The following is a 25,456-nucleotide window of genomic DNA, read 5'->3' on the forward strand; positions in this document are numbered from 1 at the left end:
ATATGCTTTCGTTGAGCACCATGAAAAATGTCTTTGAAAGTCTTCCAGCGTTCCTCAACCGTCCCACCATATAGCCTGACCATCCAACTACCCATTTACACTCATCCCATTTTATTCTCCCCACGTTCTCACCAACTTCCTCACATAGTCTATCCTTCACCCACACACTAGGGGAAATTTACAGCAGTTAATTAACCCACTGACTTGCACATTATTAGGATGTGGGAGGAAAGCAGAACACCCAGAGGAGCCTCACACTGTCACAGGGAGAATGTGAAAGCTCTGCACAGGCAACACTGGAGCTCAGGATTGAACCTGCGTCTCCGGTGCTGTGAGGCTGGCTGTCTCATGCCTCAATACACAGACTAAATCAAACTGTTGTTGTTTCAGCAGATTCTGGATCTCCACAGCTATTGTACATATATTTCTAAGTCAGCCACAGTTCTACTGTCATCTTGTGCTCTTTCTATAAGCAAAATGTCAGCTCCCAAGGGAACAATTCATCACTTCCACTTCCCCTACTCTTACTTCCCTGTGCCTCTGCAATTTACTCTGACTCGCAAAAACAGTAATGTATACTAACTACTCCAACCTGGATGTCTTTAGGATGTGGGAGGAAACTGGAATATCTGGGGGAAATCCACGTGGTCACAGGGAGAACGTGAAAACTCCACACAGACAGCACTGGAAGTCAGGATTGAACCTGCATCATTGAAAGTGCGAGGGAGCAGCACTAACTGCTGCTCCACAATACCGCCCTCACAGGTCTTAGAGAAAGCAAGGTTTCCCAGCACACCAAGATGCAGCCACTTAGGAAAGATAATAAGCTAGGTCACTGCTTTGTCTGTCAGAATCAGATCCTGTTTCAGACCATTGCAAACCATAGAAACATAGAAAATCTACAGCACAATACAGACCCTTCAGCCCACAATGCTGTGCCGAACATGTACTTCCTTTAGAAATTACCTAGGGTTACCCATTGCCCTCTATTTTTCTGAGCTCCATATACCTATCCAGGAGTCTCTTAAAAGACCCTATCGTATCTGCCTCCACCACCGCTGCCGGCAGCCCATTCCACACACTCACCACTCTCTGAGTAAAAAACTTACCCCTGACATCTCCTTTGTACCTGCTTCCAAGCACCTTAAAACTGTGCCCTCTTGTGTTAGTCATTTCAGCCCTGGGAAAAAGCCTCTGAATATCCACACGATCAATGCCTCTCATCATCTTATACTCCTCTATCAGGTCACCTCTCATCCTCCATCGCTCCAAGGAGAAAAGGCCGAGTTCACTCAACCTATTCTTGTAAGGCATGCTCCCCAATCCAGGCAACATCTTGTAAATCTCCTCTGCACCCTTTCTATGGTTTCCACATCCTTCCTGTAGTGAGGTGACCAGAACTGAGCACAGTACTCCAAGTGTGGTCTGACCAGGTTTCTATACAGCTGTAACATTACCTCTCAGCTCTTGAACTCAGTCCCACAGTTGATGAAGGCCAATGCACTGTATGCCTTCTTAACCACAGAGTCAACCTGTGCAACGGCTTTGAGTGTCCTGTGCTATAACATGCAGTTAAAAAGAAAATTGCACTGAATTTCCAAAGCCAGGGCTGTACCCAAATATCATTTGTTTAATCAAGGCTCCTGCCTAATTTGAATGTGGATATTGTTTTTTGCTTTTTTCTCTCTACCAACAACCGATTTATCAGCATAAACTAAAAGCTCCCCCAGCTCTTCATCTTCAATGTTATCATCAAGGATGTAATGACACTATTGTTCACAGGACCATAAAATGATACCGCATAGAAAGAGGTCACATGGCCTATTGTGCCAGATCCCATTTTGTGTACCTACAAAATCACCAGTTAAGCTGAGGCTTGTGCTTATTTTGCGTATGAACTCAAACCATTGCTAAAATGGTTCCTTGAAACAGCCCCCGTGGTGGCCTGAATTGAGTACAAACCCCACCATAAAACTTTGTGGAACTTCAGACCCAGATTTTTGAATTTGCTGAATTTTGTGCCCTGCTTACCTTTGGCTATGCTGAAAGATGTCAAGAATATCTCATTTGGGATGGTACATTTCAAACTGAGAACAGAAAACATAGACCAGTACAGCACAGGAATAGGCCCTTTGGCACACAATGTTGTACTGAACTTATTAAACTAACAGCTAAGTGCCTAACAAAACTACTGTAATCAATTTTGCCGACACAATGACCATGTCCCTCCATTTCCTGCACCCAAATTTCATTTGTTTAATCAATACTCCTGCCTGATTGGAACGTGCACATTGGCTGTTTGTTTTATCTCTGCCAACAACTGATTTATCAGCATATAGTGTGCTTGTCTAAAATCCTCTTGAACATCTTTATCATATTTGACTCCACTATCAGCCCTGGCAGTGCATTACAAGTACAACCACTCTCTATAAAATACTTGCCCACACATCTCCTTTAAACTTATCCCCTCTCAGCTTAAATGCATAGGGGGAAAAAGATGCTGGCTGTCTATCATATCTGTGGCTCTAATAATCTTGTAAACTTCTTTCAGGTCTCCCCACAGTTAGATAGAGCAACAAAAAAATGAAACTTGGAACAACAGGGAAGATGGATCAAGTCAGAAAAACAAAATGCCATTTCCAAGGCAGCCATTTATGATGTACTGTAATTGATGACAGAGCAAATTCATCGGGACTGAGAAATATTGGAGGAGAGATATGCATCTGAGCAGATTAGAGAGGAACATTTAACACAAATGACAGCTTATAAAATGTGAGTTGGTGTAAATAGCCTACATGGATTTAAGTAATGTCTTTGACAATGTCCCACATGGCAGACTGGTCGAAAGGGTTGGAGACTCCAGAATGAGCAACACACATTAAAGTTGCTGGTGAACGCAGCAGGCCAGGCAGCATCTCTAGGAAGAGGTACAGTCAACATTTCGGGCCGAGACCCTTCGTCAGGACTAACTGAAGGAAGAGCTAGTAAGAGATATGAAAGTGGGAGGGGGAGGGGGAGATCCAAAATGATAGGAGAAGACAGGAGGGGGAGGGATGGAGCCAAGAGCTGAACAGGTGATAGGCAAAAGGGGATATGAGAGGATCATGGGACAGGAGGTCCAGGGAGAAGGAAAGGGGGGAGGGGGGGAAAACCCAGAGGATGGCCAAGGGGTATAGTCACAGGGACAAGGGAGAAAAAGGAGAATGAGAGAAAGAATGTGTGTATATAAATAAATAATGGATGGGGTACGAGGGGGAGGTGGGGCATGAGCGGAAGTTTGAGAAGTCAATGTGCATGCCATCAGGTTGGAGGCTACCCAGATGGAATGTGAGGTGTTGTTCCTCCAACCTGAGTGTGGCTTCATCTTTACAGTAGAGGAGGCCATGGATAGACATATCAGAATGGGAATGGGATGTGGAATTAAAATGTGTGGCCACTGGGAGATCCTGCTTTCTCTGGCGGACAGAGCGTAGGTGTTCAGCAAAACAATCTCCCAGTCTGCGTCAGGTCTCGCCAATATATAGAAGGCCACATCGGGAGCACCGGATGCAGTATATCACCCCAGCTGACTCACAGGTGAAGTGTTGCCTCACCTGGAAGGACTGTCTCCTCCACTGTAAAGATGAAGCCACACTCAGGTTAGAGGAACAAAACCTTATATTCCGTCTGGGTAGCCTCCAACCTGAGGGCATGAACATTGACTTCTCTAACTTCCCCTAAGGCCCCACCTCCCCCTCGTACCCCATCTGTTACTTATTTTTATGCACACATTCTTTCTCTCACTCTCCTTTTTCTCCCTCTGACTATACCCCTTGCCCATCCTCTGGGTCCCCCCCCTCCCCCTTTTCCTTCTCCCTGGGCCTCCTGTCCCATGATCCTCTCGTATCCCTTTTGCCAATCACCTGTCCAGTTCTTGGCTCCATTCCTCCCCCTCCTGCCTTCTCCTATCATTTTGGATCTCCCCCTCCCCCTCCAACTTTCAAATCCCTTACTCACTCTTCCTTCAGTTAGTCCTGACGAAGGGTCTCGGCCTGAAACGTCGACTGTACCTCTTCCTAGAGATGCTGCCTGGCCTGCTGCGTTCACCAGCAACTTTGATGGGTGTTGCTTGAATTTCCAGCATCTGCAGAATTCCTCGTGTTTACGACTCCAGAATAAAGTGTGCCAGGGTCAGGGATATCTTAGCACAGGAACAGAACATTCTGGAGGGAGTAGTGATAACAGCCAGAGGTCTTAGTACATGTTGGTACTAATGACACAGCTGGTAAGAGGGATGACGTCCTGCAGAATGAATGAATTTAGGAATTTATGCTGAAGGTTAAAAAGCAAACAGAATTTAGGCAAGTGCGAAGTGATTTATTTTGGCAAGTTAAAGCAAGGCAGGACTAACACAGTAAATGACAGAGCCCTGGGGAATGTTGTAGAGCAGAGATGCCTAGGGGTACAAGAATATACTTCACAGAAAGTGGTGAAGGTGGTGAAGGCGTTTTGCCATCTGGGAGTGCATATTTCATACAACCTCCTGTGGTCCCAGAACACATTCTCCACAGTTAAGAAAGCTCAGCAACACCTCTACTTTCTGAGGAGAGTGAAGGGAGCTGGTTTGTGCACATCAATACTCACGACCTTCTACAGAGGTGAGGTTGGAAAAAGGCCAGTTCTATCATGAAGGCTACCTCCCACCCTACTCATGGACTGTTTGTCCCACTCCCATCAGAGAAGAGGCTACATAGCATCCAAACCAGTACCACTAGACTCAAAGAATTACTTTCCCCAAGGCGTCAGGTTGATCAACACCTCTACCATTAACCCACCCCACCAATCCCCACCACTACTATATTCACATCAACCACTCTTCTCCTCAGTCCCTCAGAACCCTTCAACCCCCCCATACACTGCCACTTTATGCTTACACTCCACACCTCATACCTACACTAATACAGTCACTGTTTACTGTGTTTCCATACGCCCTGCTGCTACCAAGAAGAGTCACTCGTCTGAGTGCTACTGGTACCATGTAACCCAGTACTACCTGTCGGGTGGTCGAGCGGTCGGCGACTAAACCGGCTCCCCCACCAGGCTTGCCTGGTGAGGAGGGGGGCTAGACACCCTGCAGGACGAAAAACAAGACCTGTCAAAGGGCGGATGAACCCTCTCGTAGGGTCAACGGCCATCTAGCAAACACGCAGGAAGGGCATCCCTTTCATCGAAGCTTGGTCTGGCCATTCACTGCAACAGAACTCCCCTCAGCCGTCTTGGACCCCACCATGCCGCTGGATCCGGGAGGGGATGTCGAGAGGGTGGGTCTGGACCTGTGCAACCCCCCCTACTCACCTAACGTCCACTCACGCACACGCTGTTCCTTTCTGAGGAGTGGGGTACCACCCCACTAACTGACTGAAAGGAACCATCATCATCCTATGGGATGGGGAGGGAGAGAGGGGGAGAGGGGGAGAGGGGGAGAGGGGGAGAGGGGGAGAGGGGGAGAGGGGGAGAGGGGGAGAGGGGGAGAGGGGGAGAGGGAGAGGGAGAGGGAGAGGGAGAGAGGGAGAGGGAGAGGGAGAGGGACCAAGAAGAGTTTCTCTTGTCAAGAGTCACTTTGTCACTTTATCAATTGCTGTCAGTCACCTTATGTTCAGGTTCTCCTGCACCTAACGTCACTTTACGTACATACTATCAGTCTATGTATAATAAGCTAATGTTATGTATATAGTTCACAGCCACACTCAACAGTTACTTGTACATTGTGTTTTATAGGATTGCTTTTATGTTCATATTTATTGTGCTTTTTTATGCTGCTTCAGATCTGGAGTAACAGTCATTTCATTCTCCTTTACAGTTGTGTACTGAAGAATGACAATAAGCAATCTTGAATCTTGGCACATTTGCCTTCATTGAACAGAGCACTGGGTACAAGAGTTGGGATGTCACTTTACAGCTGTATCAGACACTGGTGAGCCCACATCTAGGATATTATGTGCAGTTTTTGTTACTATACGATAGGAAGGACGTGATTAAGCTAGAGAGGGTGCAAAAGAGCTTCACAAAAACATTGCCCGGACGGGACTGGAGGGCTTAGACCATAAGACGAAGGAGCAGAAGTAGGCCATTCGGCCCATCGAGTCTGCTCTGCCATTTTATCATGAGCTGATCCATTTTCTCCTATTTAGTCCCACTCCCCTGCCTTCTCACCATAACCTTTGATGCCATGGCTACTCAGATACCTATCAATCTCTGCCTTAAATACACCCAATGACTTGGCCTCCACTGCCGCCCGTGGCAACAAATTCCATAGATTCACCACCCTCTGACTAAAAAAATTTCTTTGCATTTCTGTTCTGAAAGAGCGCCCTTCAATCCTTAAGTCATGCCCTCTCGTACTAGACTCCCCCATCATGGGAAACAACTTTGCCACATCCACTCTGTCCATGCCTTTCAACATTCAAAATGTTTCTATGAGGTCTCCCCTCATTCTTCTAAACTCCAAGGAATACAGTCCAAGAGCGGACAAAAGTTCCTCATATGTTAACCCTCTCGTTCCCGGAATCATTGATCAAACAATTGGAAGTGATTGTGCTTGGGACACTGCCCCGAGGAACACCTGTGGGGATATCCTGGGGTTGGGATTATTGACTGCCAACATCTACAAACATTTCCCTTTGTGCGAGGTCTGACTCTAACCATGCAGTGTTTTCCCCTTGGTACCCTTTGAATTCAGTATTAACAAGGAACACTTGGTCAAATGTCGCCTTGCTGTAAAGAGCGGTTACTCTCATCTCACTTTTGAAATTCATCTCTGGGGTCCATGTTTGGATTAAGGCTGTGAGGAGATATGGAGCCAAATAGGTCAAGCAAAACCAATACTATGCATTGATGAGCAGGTTATTGGAGATGAGGTCTTTCTTGATAGTATTGTGGACAACATCTTCTGTTACTTTGCTGATGATGGAATGATTAAGTGGTAATTAGCCTGATCAGATTTGCCCTTTTTCAGGACAGTACATATCAGAATCATATTTATTATCACTGACTTACAGTGTCTGCAATTTGTTGTTTTGAAGCAGCAGTACAATGTAAAAACATAACATTACTATAGATTACAAAAATAGTACAATAAAAGAAATAATGAGGTAGTGCTAATGGGTTCTTGGACTGTTCAGGAATCTGATGGCAGAGGAGAAGAAGCTGTTCCTGAATTATTGAGTGTGGCCTCCTGATGGCAGTAATAAGATGAAGGCCTGCCCCAGATGCTAAGGATCCTTAGTGATGGATGCTCCCTTCTTGAGGTACTGCCTCTTGATGATGGTGGGGAGAGTTGTGCCTGTGATGGAGCTGGCCAAGTCTATAACCCTCTATAATCTCTTGCAATCTTGTAAATTGGATGCTCCATACCCGGCTGTAATGCAACCAGTCAGAATCCTCTCCACCATACATCCATAGAAATTTGTGAGAATCTTTAGTAACATACTGAATTTCTTCAAACTCCTAACAAAGTAGAGTCGCTGACACGACTTCTTCATGATTGCATCAATGTGTTGGGCCCAAGGTAAAACCTCTGAGATGTTGACACCTTGGAACTTGAAGCTGCTCACCCTTTCCGCCAGTGCCCACTCAATGAGGTCTGGTGTGTGTTCTCTTAACTTCTCCTTCCTGAAGTCCACAATCAATTCCTTGGCCTTGCTGATGTTGATGGCCAGGTTGTTGTTGCAATGCCACTCAACCAGCCAATCTACCTCACTCCTGTATGCCTCCTCATTGCCACCTGAGATCCTGCCAACAGCGTGGTCTCATCTATGAATTTATAGATGGCATTGAGTAATTTTCCCCATTGTCATGTATTCTTTTGCCAGGTAATTGATTCTGCTCTCTTTCAATATATATTTTTCCTTTCCCTGTCAAAGTCTTTTTTTCTTTACTCCGGTTCTTATGTTAAATTCGTATTCTCAATTCCTGCTTTAATTCCTGTTTTCATTGTTGTTCAACTCTGACTTTGTTCCTTTTCTTGTTTTTATTCTTGTTCCTATTTTTCTTATCACTCCAGCATCATTCTTTGTATTTCTTCCCACTGAAGCTATCTCCTGAACCAGCGTGGATAACTTCACTCACCTCAAAGCTGAACAGAACTTACGGATTCACTTTCAAGGACTCTACAGCTCATGTTCTCAATATAATACAATACAATATTATTTATTTATGTATTTGCACAGTTTGTTTTATTTTGGACATCGGTTGCATGTCAGTCTTTGTGTGTAGTTTTCAGTTGGTTCTATTGTATTTCTTTGTTATACTGTGAATGCCTGAAAATAAATGAATCTCAGAGTAATATATGGTGGCATACACATAAGTACTTCAATAATACATTTACTTTCAACTTGGAACTTGAACTCTGAACTTTGTCTTATTAATTGCCCTGTTCTAGTTCTTGTTGCTATTGCTGGTCTTAATCTTTGTCACCAGGTTCAGATATGGCCCAAATGCAGAGTGAGAGACACTGAAGCAGGTCGATAGTTCGCAAACTTTAATGCAAATAGTGTTAAAGGGAAAATAAAACAATAAACACTGGGCCAAACAGGGCCGTTAACGAAAACACTCAAATGGGAAACGAAGCCTACACTGCGGCTGAAAAGAATATCTAAATATTAAACGAATACCGCAAGTCTTCAGAGTCAGTTGACTCAACAGTCCAATTTCTCAGGCAAGGCTGAATGCAAACAGGCAACGAAGAGTTGCTGTGCTCTGTCCAAGCCTCAACAAGCACTACGATGACAAGTATGGAGTTAAATACTATCACAATTAGATAATAATTAGCTGACATGTGCATATTCACAAGCGCGATTGCCGTATCTACAGCGCTACCAAATCTGTGGTCGCGACATTCTTTTTGATATTGTAATTTTTCTTTTAACATTATAAATGGAAACTCCACAATGGATGGTCCCAAACCCAGCTGCAAAATGAGGTTTGGGCATGGAGCTAGCAAACACATCCCATAAAAACCCAGGGCTACAGAAATGCCAACAGAAGCACTAAAGACCTCATCCCTGGGTCCAGGACAGAGGACTCTGGTGAGCTGCTGTCGGCAGTCTATGCTCTAGAAGGGGTAATGGGTTTACGTAACTAAGTATTATTAGATTAGATTATCAGGCCACTCAGTCCTCGTTTATTGTCATTTAGAAATGCATGCATGCATTAAGAAGTGATACAATGTTCCTCCAGAGTGATATCACAAAAAAAAGGACAAGCCAAAGACTAACACTGACAAGACCACATAATTATAGCATATAGTTACAGCAGTGCAAAGCAATACCATAATTTGATAAAGAGCAGACCATGGAACGGTAAAAAAAAGTCTCAAAGTTCCGATCGACTCCTGATAGTCCCCAATAGCAGGCGGCAGAAGGGAGAAACTCTCTCTGCCATAAACCTCCAGGCACCAACAACTTTCGGTGCATTGGAAGCACCCAACCACAGCCGACTCTGAGTCTGTCTGAGAACTTTGAGCCTCCGACCAGCCCTTCGACACCGAGCACTGAGCACCACCTCTGCCGAGTGCTTCAACCCCATCCCGGCCGCCGAGCAACAAGCAAAGCTGAGGATTCGGGGCTTTCCCCTCCGGAGATTCTGGATCACACAGTAACAGTGGCAGTGAAAAAGACATTTCAGAAGTTTCTCCAGATGTTATAAATGGAGCAGACCATATTACTGGTGTTAATGAGATGTTATTCCCTATTCTGCATCTACAGTATAACTGCACTGTCAATGCCAGGTGTTGGCAGTGAAAGCCATTGCAAAGCATTTGCCTGCTGTAGGAATTTTGTGCCTGTCATTTCACTTCACTATATATGCATGAAATGAGGGTAACAAAAATTGTCTGGATTCAACATATATAAAACTATCAAGCAGGTTTGTTTGAAAGAAAATCCTTGAACTTTAATTATTAATAATGATGTACTCATGAATAATTTAAAGTCTAAATATGTTCTTGCATTACTCTTACTGAATGGCTAACTGGACTGAAGAAGCATTAATCAAGGTGGATATCTCTTGTTCAAACTTACCTACATGGTTGCATTCAACATCATTGCGAATCTTATTTGCATTTCAGTCCTGAGAGGATCTGAGTAATGAAAGGAAAATGGAGTATTGGCCAAACACCAAGCCTAAACTTCATTCTTTGGTGTTGACAGCACAAGATCTTTACTGTTAACCAAGGTAAGAACACAAGATCATAATTCAACAATCCAACCAAAGTCAGTGCCCTGATCCAAAGTCCCATACCCTGATACCATATCATATAACATCATTCTTCCTATCAACACACTTCCTGGGGTTTCCATGACATTTGAGGACAATTGCTGTTACTGGATTTTTAGAGTTGCAGAATGAATAATCACCACTTCTGGAAAAGCCAAATTAATTCTTTTGGGATAAAGATACCAGCAATTGATTTTTAAATTTGCAGTAGCTTTTCACATTAAAGAAAAGATGGGTGCCAATTTTATTGTTCATGGAATAACAGAGCTTTCTTTCTGTTTTGCATTCTGAGTATTGCAATTTGTGTGGAAGAGTTGAACACTTAAAATTGCGACTATAAAATTAACTTCGTTATTTTTGACTCAAGGAGCTGGAAAGTTATTCTCAGATCTCCAAGAGAATAGAACCTGTGCTGTGGAAAATTGGGTCATCCTGGAGTAGAGCAATTATATGCATATTTTTGGGTGACCCACTTACCTGAAGACAATTCTTCTTTACACAAATAACAATCAGGTTTTACTAACCTGGTTTCCCTGAAATTATTATTTCAAGGACCCACACTCAATGGCATCCTTCATCCAAACTGAGCACCTGCAATTACAGACTCATGCCTACCTGGATTATTTGACCTGTGAAGGTCAGTTTCAGGGCCATCCCATCTTCCTAGCATCAGGACCATCCCAGGATGCGACTGAACTTTTCATAGTTTGTTGAAAACAAAAACATAAAATTGCAAATACTGGAAATCTGAAATAAAAACAAAAAAAAAAAATCTGTAACACTCATAGGCCGTGGGGCATATGTGAAGAGAGAAGTGAAAAGTCTTCATTCGGAACCATTAACTGTGCTTCTCTTTCCAAAGTGTTGAACCTGCTGAGTGTTACCAAAAGCACAGTCTCATGGAAATAGACATGATAAAACCTGGTTATTTATTAGAGTAAATAAGAACTGTTCTTTCTTCAGACAAGTAGGTCACCATTTTTTTTTTGTGTTTAGTCCCACAGTTTGCTGCTCACTACTTCATTCGGATGGTCTCTAAGCTCCATACTCAAGGACAGCAGACTTCATTTCCTTTTCCTCCTGCCTCCAAAAGCAGGCAAAGTAACCACAGGTTGCAGATTTACTCAGAGCACAGGTATTCAGGGACTGCACTTAACCCTCTAGACGCCTCCGTGGCAACCTCTTGTCAGGAGCACCAAGCTGTATGGCTGAAGATCTCTGTGGCCTCCTGTATAAAGAACATGCTTCCTGTGGTCACTACTCCATACTACCTTCTCCAGGTTCCCCTCACACCTCAGGACCACTCTCCCTCCTTCTCCCATCATTGCAATATCTATTGATTCATTGGCAATGTTCCCTTCAGCTGTAAAAGTTAAGTTTATAGAAACACATGAGACTGCCGATGCTGGAATCTGGAGCAAGAAATAAGCTGCTGGAGAAACTCAGCCAGTCAGGCAGAATTTGTGAAGGTTTGAGGTCAAGTCCTTGAATCAGAGATAGTGTAAAGAGGTGAGCATTAGGGGTGAGGCAGGGACTGGTAGGTGATAGGTGGATCCAGGTGAGGAGGGGTTGATGGGCAGATTGAGCCATATGGGAAAGTATGGATATGGCAATGGGGGGCTAGGAGGTGGTAGGTGGCGTTAGCTTAGTCTTAAATTTATATTGTGATTACAAAGATCACGTTCGCTGTGCTACATTGTGACAGCTCAAAGAATCTGGATGCCATGCTGAAACTAGTGTGCCGTTTCACCAAGAATCCCGACAGCGCTATGCTGTGAGCCTCACTCTCAGCATTGTCTCTTTATTGCAATTTTCACAAACAGCGATAAGCTGACCCACCATGCTGCCTTAATGCCATAATAAAAGAAACAGCACTAAGCAATTTTGAGGCCAAGATATCTTTCATTTGATAGGGCGGATTAATTACCTAGAGAAGTGAGAACATTGACCCAAATATTAATTGATTAATTCAATATTCAACATGGGTGTGATTCAAAGTTGGGAATTCTGGTACATTACAGTACATTTCTGTAATGTTCATGGGCCACTAATTCCACTGATGCCCAGCAAGGTATACCATTAGATTGGAAATTTTGCAGAGCAGTTTATTGAACTGCAGGTTAAGTAAATCACAGTGTTGGTTGTTGAGGAAATGTTCAGTGGGCCATACCAGATGTGGATGTGTCAGTGAAAATTACAACCTGCACAGAGCTCTGAGAAAGCAAACTATAATCCAATAATCCACGTATAATCCCAATGGTTTGATACCTGGTTCATAAAGTAATGTTTGCTGCACTCCCTTTCCTCTCACGAGTTCCCATGCTCTATTTCAACCTACCCGGTTCACAGAAATATTTCAATAGTTCCGTTTAATATCAGAGAATGTTTACCGTATACAACCAGAAATTCTCATTCTTCGCAGACATCCACGAAAACATAAGGATACCCCAAACAATGAGTGAAAGAAAAAAAAACATTACAACCCCAAAGCCCCCCCCCACTACTCCCCCCTCCCATGCCCATGCAGCACATAGCTGTGAATTAGGAATGGTGTGGTATTAATGGAAGTAGTATCCAATAGTCTGGAAATGTACCAAACCAGCTGACTAAAGTACTCAGTATCTGATTACTGGAGTTTTACTGCATAATGGAACCCTGCAAACATCTCATATAATCTTACATAGTTTTGCTGCTGTCCAGGTCCCACGCAGTATGGGAAAGGCAGAACAAGGGGAATTATGCAATGCTTCACATTGTCCAATCTGGATGTCAAGAATGATTACAAAGATGATGGTGACTTCTGGCACCCATGCCCCTCAATATCCAGTTCACCTTCTTTATCATTTGACCTTTCCACCTCAACCTGTGGCTTTCAGAGTGGGGGTGGAATGCAATAGTGTAGTTAAAGATTTGGTTCAGGTATTCTCAAAAGAGAAGAGCATCAGGCCTACAAAGGCAGGCACCTCCCAGTCTCCACCCAGCTGACAGAAGTCACCAGCCATTCATTTCGAAATCATCACCTGCAGCCTATTTAAACCCAGCTCTCATCCACAGTCCTTGTTCACTCATCCGAACCAGCCATCTCCACCAATTGCTCCTAGTTTGTTGCTTTTGGTGCTTAGTACCTGTTCTCTATTGTTTTGTGGCCCGTCGTGGCTTATTATTTCGTAGTTTTTATTAAACCTATTGCACACTGCTAAGTCATCTCTGCTGCTCTGCTTTTGGGTCAAGCTGCCTCTATACTTCTTGCCAGATGAGTGAACCAGTGATTGACCCAACAGAGTTTGCTTGCTTAAAGGAATTCATCTGTTGACATGTGCACACAATCCGGAAGCAGCAGGAAACCATTGATCGTCCATGAAGATGAGGAATCCCTCGACCTCACCAAACTCCCACAGGAATACTGTGACCTTGCCATCGCCTTCAGTAAACGGGAAGCCAGCACCCTACCACCTCACAGACCACACGGCTGTGCGATCAACTTCCTCCCAAGCACTGCCCCTCCCCAAGGCCATCTGTTCTCCCTCTCCCTTCCTGAGACCCAAGCCATGAGTGACAGCATCACCGAAGCACTATACCATGGCTTCATTCAACTATCCCAGTCCCTGGCCCGTGCAGGATTCTTCTTTGTCAAAAAGAAAGATGGGGTCTCTGACATTGCATTGACTACTGTGGACGCAACAAAATCACCATTAAGAACCATTACCCTCTTCCCTTAATGGATAGAGCATTCGATGCACCCCATGGGGCAGAGATAATCCACCGGGGGATGAGTGGAAGATGGTGTTTATAACACCCAGTGGCCACTACGAATATTTAGTGATGCCTTTCAGATTTTCCAACAGTCCAGCCATTTTTCAAGCCTTCATTAACGAAATCCTCCGAGCTATGCTACACAAGTATATGTTTATCTACCTCGATGACATCCCCATCTTGTCCAAAGATCCCCAAGACCATGTCTGTCGTTCCAACAGCATCTTCTCGAAAAGCAACTGTACTGCACATTAAAAAACGTCAGTTCCACACCGCAGTCGTTTTCTACCTGGGTTGTGTCCTTTCACCCCAAGCCATAGCCATGGACCTAGAGAGTGCGCACCATCATTGAATGACCCTGATATTGCTCCCTCAAACAACTACCTGTGCTTCAGTAACTTCTGCCCTCATTTCATCCAAAACTACAGCCAAATCACCACCGCTCTCACTACCTCATGGACAACCGGGTCTGCTGCCATGGACCCTGCTTTCGAGGAGATCGAGAGACACTTCATCACCAGTCTCATTCTTCATCGTCCGAACCCCTCCGGACCCTTTGTGTTAGAAGTGGACACATCTGACATGGGCGCCGGGGCCAGTAAAATTAGAATCCATTTTGGTCAAATGTATTAAAATTATTAATGTTTTTCCCTCATTGCAGACTTAAGGTAGCTTCATTGGAGTCTGTGACCATCGTTCCCCTCACCAGTGGCCCAGAACAATTGGGCACTTCCTTCACTTCAGAAGCACAGACATCTTGTACCTTCTGGGGAACATTTAGAGAGTGCTAAGTTCCAGTTTTTAGACACTTCCCCTAAACAGATACTCCGTGAAAGTTTTTAAGATCTGCTGGTATGTGTTAGATCCGCTTTGCCAGGACATTGGTTATTCTGAACCAGTGCCCAGTATCATTGGCTTGACTGAAGTTGACCAAGGTATAACTGCTATTTATTGCAATAAAGGTATAAAACAGTCTTAATCCCTCAAAGGCATACAAAGGGAACTAGGTCAGTTACCAAGTCAGATTCACAAATGATGCTAAGCCACAGCAGCCCATTGCCAATGTTCATCTGCCATGAGGTGAAGGTCATTGCGGTCCCAAAGTCTCTTTAACACCTCAGTAACCAATATATTTTTCCTGATCCTGGTCACTGAGAGACTAATGCTGCAACATTATGATGAGGTAGAATTGAGTAATTCTTGTAAAATAAATTTGTTGCTCTCAGAATTAAATTTGTTAATGAATGAGCAAATTTTAGTGAACAGATGTCATTATATCACAAAATGAAAGGATTACAGCCATAGAGATATACAGCACAGAAACAGGCCCTTCAGCCCACTGAGTCCCCAGCAATCCCCAACCACTTACTTGCACCAATCCCATTTTATTCTTCCTGCTTTCCCATCAACTCCCCACACTGGGGACAATTAACCCAATGAACCACACATCTTTACAGTGGGATGAAACCTGAGCATGCAGTGGAAACCAACAAAGTCACAAGGAGAACCTGCAAACTCACCAAAGACAGCACTGGAGATCAGGATTGAACCCAGGTGTCTGGTGTTATTAGGCAGCAACTCATCACCTGCACCACTAAATCACCCTGACTGGAACTGGCAGGCAGGTCATGGCTATTTACTCATGAGGGGTGTGGGTGGTTTTAAAGAGTACTATTACAACCCATGGAAAATTTCTGGAGCAAAAGCAAAACTGCTGGAGGAACTCAATAAGTTGGGAAGCATCTGTGGAGGGAAATGGATGGTCAATGTTTTGGGTTACCCGAACTGAAAGAGTAGTGGGAGATAGTAGAAAGAGGTGAAGGGGTCACACTGGTCGGTGATAGGTGGATCCAGGTGAGGTGGGTGATTGGAAGCTGGAGGGGACCCAGTGGGAGGGGTGTGTGGGTGATGGACAGATGAAGTGGGTGGGGGAGGTGACCCAGTGGGAGGGGTGTGTGGGTGATGGACAGATGGAGTGGGTGGGGGAGGGGACCCAGTGGGAGGAGTGTGTGGGTGACAGACAGATGGAGTGGATGGGGGAGAGGACCCAGTGGAAGGAGTGTGTGGGTGACGGACAGATGGAGTGGGTGGTGGAGGGGACCCAGTGGGAGGGGTGTGTGGGTGATGGCAGATGGAGTGTGTGGGGGAGGGGACCCAGTGGGAGGGGTGTGTGGGTGATGGACAGATGGAGTGGGTGGGGGGAGGGGATCCAGTAGGTGGGGTGTGTGGGTGACGGACAGATGGAGTGGGTGGGGAAGGGGACCCAGTGGGAGGGGTGTGTGGGTGACGGACAGATGGAGTGGGTGGAGGGAGGGGACCCAGTGGGAGGAGTGTGTGGGTGATGGACAGATGGAGTGGGTGGGGGAGGGGACCCAGTAGGAGGAGTGTGTGGGTGATGGACAGATGGAGTAGGTGGGGGAGGGGACCCAGTGGGAGGAGTGTGTGGGTGATGGACAGATGGAGTGAGTGGGGGAAGTGACCCAGTGGGAGGAGTGTGTGGGTGATGGAGAGATGGAATCGGTGGGGGAGGGGAAAGGAACCATAAGACATAGGAGTAAAATTAGGACATTCAGCCCTTCGAGTCTGCTCCGCCATTCTCAAAGGCTGATCCTGGATCCCACTCAACCCCATACATGTCATTACCTTATTTGTATTTGTGGACTAGTATGCTGCATTGCCCACCAGCATGCTGTATTGCCCACATAGACCAGGTACTTTGTCGGAATGAAAATTGGATGAGGAATTAGCAGAAACATTCACCCTGAAGGTATCCAGCACACGTCCCTATCTTCAGAACTCAAGACTCTTTAATGCCATTTCCAATACACAAGTGTCAGTCAGTCAGTCAGTGGGTGCCGTCCCGAATCTGGGGTTGGCGGCTATGCACCTCCATCTTCTTCGATCTTGCAACATCACCGAGTACAGCCTCTCCTCCAATTTGTTCTCGCTGGCCACCTTGGAACCGCCCGCTGCTGTCCCTGCCGAACTCGAGCCCGAGGCCGTGTCGGCCTCCAGCCACGTCCGTTTCTTCAAGCTCAGCCCTTTCTTAGGCGGAGGCCTTGGGCAGGTCCAGGCACACGGTGCAGCGCCCAAGTTCATCAATCTCTTCTAATTAGATGCACAGCATACGATTCGTAGCTATCTGGTGAGGCTTTAATCTCTTCCATGGAAGATGGTCGTTGGCTCACAAGGAGCTCATCCACCCTTTGTTAAGTCTTGTTTTTATTTAGTCCTGCCGGGTGTCCTCACACCCTCCTCACCAGACAAGTGTAAAGGGGAACAAAATAATTGTTACTCCAGATCTGATGCAGTACAAAAAGAAACAGAATAATAATAATAATAAACACAATGAAAATAAACATGTAAGATAGCTTATAGACATAGATTGATTGTGTGCCCATAAAGTATCACTAGACACAGGAAAGTCCGTAAATAAGGTGACTGACAGGAAATGACAAAGTAGTGGTGGTTAAGGGTGTGGAGGAGTGGGTTAGTGGGTGGAGGGAGTGATCAGCCTGACTGCTTGGGAAAAGTAATTGTTTTTGAATCTGGTGGTCCTGGCATGGATGCTATGTAGTCTCCTCTCTGATAGGAGTGGGACAAATGTCCCTGAACAGAAACCAGCAGAAGAGCTTTTTTTTAATCATCCATCCCTTACCCAACCAATACTGCCACCTCCTAGCATCTTCCACAGTCAAATCTACTGCTGCGTGGGAACAAGTCCAGAACAGAGCAATGAGCAGTTCTCATAAAAAATGCTGGTGAATGCAGCAGGACAGGCAGCATCTATAGGAAGATGTACAGTCCACCTCTTCCTAGAGATGCTGCCTGGCCTGCTGCGTTCACCAGCATTTTTTATGTGTGTTGCTTGAATTTCTAGCATCTGCAGATTTCCTCGTGAATGAGCATTTCTAGTGTGTGTCCTATCCTAAAGTTTCCATGCTTGCATGGTTTATACCCTACACTATTCTGCATTTCCCCATAACAGAATCGCACCCTAGAAGGGTGTTAGGGTAGTCGATGTAGATTCAATAGGAATATTCAAAGAAAAACCTGAAGGGGAACAATTTGCAGGCAAACAAAGAAAGATCTGTGGAGTAATATTAAGTGCTACCAAAGAGTTGACACAGATGCGATGGGCTGAACGTTCCCCCACCCTAATTTTGATTGCCTATAACTTTAAATAAAGGGGTTTCTGTGACGGACAATACATTTTCTATGGCAGGTTTGCCAGTACAAATAGGTCACGAATTAAAACAACATACTTTTAGATGTAATTTTGAATATTAGCATCGTATATCAGAAGAAAAAAATGTCCAGCGAAGTCCTTTACAGATTATTCGGCGAATTAAAACTCTATTAATAGAACTAAATGTTTTCGACACGTACTTTTCTGAAGAAAATGTACTTGAGCCATCATTGCAGCTGCATAACATGATCTACGAAAGTCAACTTTGTTATCACCACGATTGGCATTCTAGTAAACCAATCATTGTGGGAAAAGTGGCAAATCTTCCGTTCACTATCCAATGAGACGAGGCAGAGGTCTTAGGCCCACCATAATACTGGACCCGTTATAACAACAAGGGCTGTATCATGAGTGACAGAATTATTATCCAATCATCTTTCAGAACATGACAACCCCTCCGATCAATCAGCGTGGTGGAACTTGTATTATCAGGTTAGGTTGTCTGCCAGATCCAGTGCACAGTGCTGTACCATCCGAGTAACGTGAGAGTTAAAGACTTACATTCGGTGTGGCGGCGCGTCACGGCATGATTGGCTCTTGTTGACCAATAGTACACAAAAGGAGGCAGGATCCAGTCTGATAAAGTTAGGATGAGATAGCGCACGCCTCCGCGCTATTTCAAGATGGCGGCCATAACAAGGAGGTTCCCGGTTGTCATCGTATGTTCAATGCAGTTTTTATTTATCTCAGCCTTCCTCAACATTGAAGAGCTTAATGAGATGAAATACGGTATCGAGATCCTCTCGGATCCCATCATTAAGGGGCAGGTGAGTTCGTCAGTGTTGTCACAGGGGCTTTCTGTTGCGATTGGGCACCGTTGCCTTTGAGTGTAATCAAATCTCGACTCGTTCACACAGCGCCAGAGGTGCTCGAAATGTTGTGGTCACTTAACCTTTCAAGTGCTATACTTTCATTCACCAGCTCACTTTATCATGGACTGATCGAAGGAAAGCTTTGTGTTAGTTCCTGTCACGCAGCCGCCACTGGCAGGTAGTGATGGTGTGCCACTGAAATATATGTATTTTAGCAAAAGGTGTGGGTGTAATTCTACTGTTTTTCGTGAATGGCTATTAATGTAGTTTTTCGTCTTGTGCGCGTATTGTGTTGTATAGTGCGTTTTAATTTGGATTGATAAGGATGAGCTGAGGTGAAATACAAGTTCCGGTAATATTCATAGAATCCAAAGATTTTCCATGGAATTATGGGGCTGATATTCCATCGTAAAGCCAATTATTCTTCTAAAACTTCTTTTGCTGCAGTGTGTATTTCTTTGTATCAGCGAAGATGCCAAACAGACTGTGGCTATTGAGAAATTTAAGATGAATGCTTGAAAACGTAGCCTTTGTTACTTTTGTTACAAGACGAGGGCAAACATATGGTAACAAACACTTAAACTGAATTAAAGTATAAATGCGCGTTGCAATAGTACAGTTGCCGCTTAAATCATTTTAATCCGTTGAGGTTACAAAATTGCTACAGAAAGCCAAATATTTATTTTTATTTATTTATGATGTAAATTCTTTGTTCCTATTGGAGAGTTCTGATTAACGTATTCTAAGTTCTAAATAGGATGCACGTTGCGCCGTTTCCCTCTATAGTTTTATTTTGGTGTTTCGGGTTCTGATAATTTGAGTGTGTACTTTTAATGTTGCCAGTGGAACAACAGAAGTTGTAGCTAAAGACATAAGGAGTTATTTTATATTTACTTTGTATAGACTGATGATGATTTTGCCGGAACGTGTGGTAATATCTTGTGACTCCGTTTTACTTGTTTTATGTAGCAAGTGAATTGATAGTATGGCATCTGTTATTTCTACCTTACTTGATGTAACGCCATACGTGAAAATTTGAGACCAAGTCCTTGACTGTTGCAATTCAGTATAACAATTAGAACGATAATTTGAAATTGATATATTGTCTACATAATACAAAAGATGTCATTTAATGTAGCGAGTTATTTGTGACATTGTCAGATAGCATAAGTGGCCATATATGTTCACAAATAAAAATTGGCCACATGAGTTAAGCACCAGAGTGTGTCCTGTGATAGAGGAAGTAAATGATTAATGAGACTGACATATAGATTTTAAAACCTATGCAAGATAGATGGTGTGCCTTAGTTTGATAGATATATTGTTGCTGTGCTGTAGATGCTACAATAGAGTCTTCCAGCTTGAATGATATTATCCATACGAAAATCTGTGCCTATCCTTGTAGTTTAATAGTCTTCCTCTCCTAATCCTGGATTTTCAACATTTGGGAAATAAAAGCACAACCTTATTTTGTTCTCCTTTTGCTCATGGTCTTCACCCTTCCTACTTTTTTTTTGATCTCCTGTTCTAATGTTACAATCTTTCCTCCACCAATTCTACTGTTGCCACATCCATCAATGATCTTGCCCTGCCATCCAAATTTCTTGTACTGGTATTTCCCACTGTACCATCTTGCTACCTTCAAATATCATTTATCTCTCCCATCTCTGATTTATGCTTTGCATCTTTCTGGCACTTTCTCCTTGTCCCTGATCTTACTTTGTCTGTTCCTATCCACCCTGTAAAGGGATGCTTGTGTTATTTCCTTATATGTAATGAGCTTGATTGCAGGTTGTGAAAAGGAATGCTATAATTTCCTCCCAGGAGAGATGATGTCAAGAAAAAGCTAAATTTTCTCTGATGCTGCAGGTGTAATTATAAAGGTTGATGATTTTCGAAGTGTGCAAAGTCCTGTGTTGTTAAGCAGTGGTAAAATTGTAGTAATGAGCAAGTAAGTTGGGGGAAGGGGCACAAAAAGTCATTAGTCATAGTTCTACAGCATAGAAATGGCCCCTTTGACCTGCTGTGTCTGTACAGGCTATCATGATTAATTCTATAGCCCTCCATGTCTTATTCAAGTACTTATCCAGCTGCCTGTCAAATGTTGTTTCTGTTTCTGCTTCCACCATCTCTCATGCCCTATTCCCATTACAACCATGGGGGAGGAGGTACGGGAGTTGAAGGCACAGACTCAACATTTTAGGAACAGCACCATCAGATTTCAGAACAGCCCTTGAACCCATGAGCACTACCTCACTATTTTGCTCTTTTGTACTGCTTTTTTTTATATTCCTTATCGTAATGTATAAATTTTTTATCTACTACTCTGCACTACTGCCACAAAACAACAAATTTCACAACATACTTTATGTCAGTGATAATAAACCTGATTCTGATCTCCACTAGCAGCTCATTCCAGATACCAACTACTCTGTGTTGAAATATAAATGCTTTTTAAAGTGAAACTTGTAGCAACCAGAGCGTCAACCAGAATACCTCTGCTGTTCTTTGTGTACAGGTTATATATGACACAGAATTACAAAAGTACAGTGCTCCCTCTGCTGGGAATAATGCACATCATTCCCATTCCTGACCTGTGATTAAGTAACTTTCCATTTGTAGTCAGCACCTCTTGACTTTGCCTGATTCACAAAGTGCTGCACTGGAGTGCCAGTTCTTAAATTATGTTCTCAACATTTCTGTATTGGCATTTGAACCCACTGTCTTTCATTAAAGGCTAAATGCATTTGAATTGGTTGCACTTAGAAGATGATGTTTCTGTTTTAAGCAAGTGGTAAAAATAATTGGAGGATTGGGAAGGTGGATGAAGCAGTAAGTGTCTTCAGATTTGATCTATTTGTAATCCAGTGCAATACAAATGTAATTAACAAATACTCTGGGGAATTGGATCAATTCCTTGTTCCATGGATGCTACAAGGGAAGGTGTTGAAACACGCAAATTGGGTTCTGAAGTAGAATCTAACAGACAGAAGGAAATATCTTGTACAGCACCACCTTCCACCCAATTTTGATCTTTGGCTTTTATTTGTAGTCCTGCTGCAGTGACAAATTTTGGAAAGTTTTACAATAGGTACACATTCAGTTAATACTTGGCTGACTAATTCTTCAAAGTCTGTGAAGATTTGGCCTATCATCTAAAACTTTGATAAACTTCTATAGATGCACAGTGGAGAATATAATGACTGGTTGCATCATGGCCTGATATGGAAACACCAATGCCCATGAATGGAAAAAGCCTACAAAAAGTAGCAGATATGGCCCAGTCCATCACAGGTAAAGCCCTTCTCATCATTGAGCACATCTATAAGGACCACTGTTACAGGAAAGCAGCATATATCCTGAAGGATCTGCCTCGTCCAGGCCATGCTATCTTCTCACTGCTGGCATCAGGAAGGAAGTATAGGAGCCTCAGGACTCACACGACAAAGTTTAGTTATTACTCCTCAGCCACGAGGCTCCTGAGCCAGAATGGATAACTTCACTCGCCCCAACACTGAACTGATTCCACAACCTACGGACCAATTTTCAAGGACTCTACAGCTCATGTTCTCAATATTATTATTATTATTATTATTTTGCTTTTTTTCTTTTTTGTATTTGTACAATTTGTTGTCTTGTGCACATTGGTTGTTTGTCTGACTTTGGACTTTGTGTGCAGTTTTTCATTGATTCTGCTGTGTTTCTTTGTAATTACTGTGAATGCCACAAGAAGATGAATCTCAGGATAGGATCTAGTGACATATATTGTCTTTGATAAATTTACTTTGAATTTTGAATAATGCCTTAATTATATTTTGAACATTGAAAATTTTATTGGTGGTGTACATTGAACCTTTTGGGCTTGATTTGATTTTTGTCCCACTTGATTTTTTTTCTTTGCTAATTAATTGTTCCTTAAAATTTTGGTAACAATGCTTCAAAGTATTAAAGAACCTTTTCTGTAGATGACTTGTGATGGAATTCAGGGTGCCTGCAAATTGCTTGCACCTGACAAAGTATACTGACTCAGAATAATAGCTTGCAAAGTTTTATCTTTGGAACTTGCTATGAATATTAAGTGACTCGCTTTGAGGCGGCTGACGTGCAACCTTATTCAGAGTGTTACAACTTTGCATCATTTGTACAGAGTAGAACTGGTTACTGCATTTTCTGGATGGGATTAATTAGTTTTGTCATTTTTTAAATGAAAATATCACGAAGTACACCAGTGATCTTTTCATTTAAAAATCAAAATTAATTTGCAACAAAATGAATAAATATTCACTTTTGTAACAGCTACATAGGTTGAATTCTAGAGTCTGAGAAATTGTTAACTCAGAAACTTAAGGACCCATGACAGTAATGATATTTGTATACTATGAGATGTTCAGTAGAGACTTAGTCATTTATTGAGGCTTTAGTTATAACATGCCATATTTATTTATGCAATTTCTTCATTTTCAGTGGAGTGAGTTTATAATTGTACATATTAATGGGGAGTGAACTTCAATTTTGTTGCGCTATCTTTATTTAAAAACAAAAGTCAAGGGGTCTGATTTAATTAAAATCTGGATACTATTTTGGGGATATTTTGTAGCCTCATGCTGGCTTGATTGAATAGAAATAGCCCCACAACAATGGGAATATATTTACTTGAATTTATAAACTGGATTTATTCTTTTTACCCCTAATATGACTTCTTGACAACTTTCATTGTAATGAAGATGGAGAGGACAAACAAAGAGGGAGAGCAAAAGAAAAATTTTCATTTGATGATTTTTCTATATCCAAAACACATTGCAAGCAGTGAGTCCTTTTTGAAGTGAATCACTTATCATATTGTGAGAAATTGTCCGATCGCAAGAACACAACAATGACAATCAAAATCCACAAGGAGTCTATGGAAAGTGTGGATTACTTCTCATATCCCAGAGAAGGCAGACGTCAATGACAAAATCTGTCTAATGTGCCATCATAGCCCTAGCCAAAGTGCTGGGAGAATTCCCCTCAGAGTGCTAAACTATCTTTTACATCCTTCGAAGTGTATACAAGGGTGCCATTTTAATGCCTCATTTGAAAGCCATTTTTTTATGTCACATTCCCTCAGTACTGTACTTGAGTATTGATCTTCAAGACCATATCAACACTATTCTACAGGCTTGATAGCAGTTAATCCTTTAACCAACATCTCATTTTGCTCATTGATAGTCCAAATAAAGTGACACCATTGTCCATTAGAAGCCAACTTGTTTTCTTTCTTCCTCAGTCTTAACGACAGGCATTTTACCTGGTTCTCTTACCATGGATGTTTACTCACCTGCTCCTGCTGTGTATTTCTTATCATTTTCTGTTTTTACTTAATACTACTTTCTAAAATCAAAGGAAAATTCAGATTATCCAGTCACTGCTAAATTCCTGTCAATGCACCTTACTCTGACTTAATGAGCTTCCTTGTTTTGTAGATTACGCAGATCCAAGACTGAAATGCAAAACTTTTTGTTCTATCATGAACCACAATATTTGATATAAATGGTACAGGCTCAGAAATCTCTCACTGACTTCTGGCACTCTACAAAAATTCTGGAGTTTTTCCTTTTTCTATTGCCCATCTTTTTTCTTTCAATACTGCTTCAGTTTTTAGTTACTGATGTTTGTCAGTTTAAAAATATTGAGCTAATTTGTTTGAGTTCAGGACTGCAAAAGAAAACTCTGATCCTTGATCATAACCTTTTTTGTAATGAGCTTACACAGGACATAATGACGCAGACTGAGGTTGAGTCCATGTTGTCATAGGGGATTGGTCAATAGTTTTATAACAGAGAAACAGAAGCTGTCTTTAAGACTGGTAATGTGTTGCTTTCAGGCTTGTGCATCTTCACCCAGATGGGAGGGGGTAGAAGAGAATGTATGGGATGAGTGGGGTCTTTGATTATGCTGGCAGTCCATAGAGGGGAGGCTGATTTCTATGATGTGATGAGCTGTGTCTACAACTCTAAAGTTTCTTGCAGTCTAAGGCAGAGCAGTCCCCATGCCAAGGTATGATGCATCTAGGCGGTGAGGGTCAAAAGGGACATGGTGAATTTCTTTAGCCTTCTAAGGACGTTGGTGCTTTTTCTGCATGGTGGAACCAGGGCAGGCTGTCGGTGACATTCACTCCTAGAAACTTGAAGCTCTCAATGCCCCCTGTGCAGCTCTTTTGTTTGCTGCCATTGACGCAAAGGTTGTTGTAACACCATGCAATTAGGCTCGCTATCTCCTTCCTGTACTCTGACTCATCATTTTTTGACATCCGACCCACTACAGTGGTGGCATCTGTGAGCTTGTAGATCAGGGATTCCCAACCTGGGGTCCATGGCCGTCTTGCTTAACAGTATTGGTCCATTGCAGA

The 25,456-nt window shown here is 43.0% G+C and overlaps 1 protein-coding gene across 3 annotated transcripts in view; it reads left to right on the plus strand.

Moving 5' to 3' along the window:
* The first annotated feature begins 18,711 nt into the window (after positions 1–18,711).
* Positions 18,712–25,456, plus strand: part of os9 (OS9 endoplasmic reticulum lectin) — a 74,687-nt gene continuing 67,942 nt past the window's right edge. For 2 of the 3 annotated variants that reach the window (XR_011883945.1, XM_072249653.1), the window contains exon 1: positions 18,717–19,023. Coding sequence is in view for 2 of the 3 variants with exons in the window: in XM_072249653.1 (XP_072105754.1) it covers positions 18,880–19,023 (144 nt within the window). In the remaining variant the exon portion in view is untranslated. Of the gene's footprint in view, positions 19,024–25,456 lie in introns of all 3 variants that reach the window. The other variant, XM_072249654.1, reaches the window with a different exon arrangement.

Source organism: Mobula birostris, chromosome X (genome assembly GCF_030028105.1).
Source record: "Mobula birostris isolate sMobBir1 chromosome X, sMobBir1.hap1, whole genome shotgun sequence".
In the NCBI taxonomy this organism is placed as follows: Eukaryota; Metazoa; Chordata; class Chondrichthyes; order Myliobatiformes; family Myliobatidae; genus Mobula; species Mobula birostris.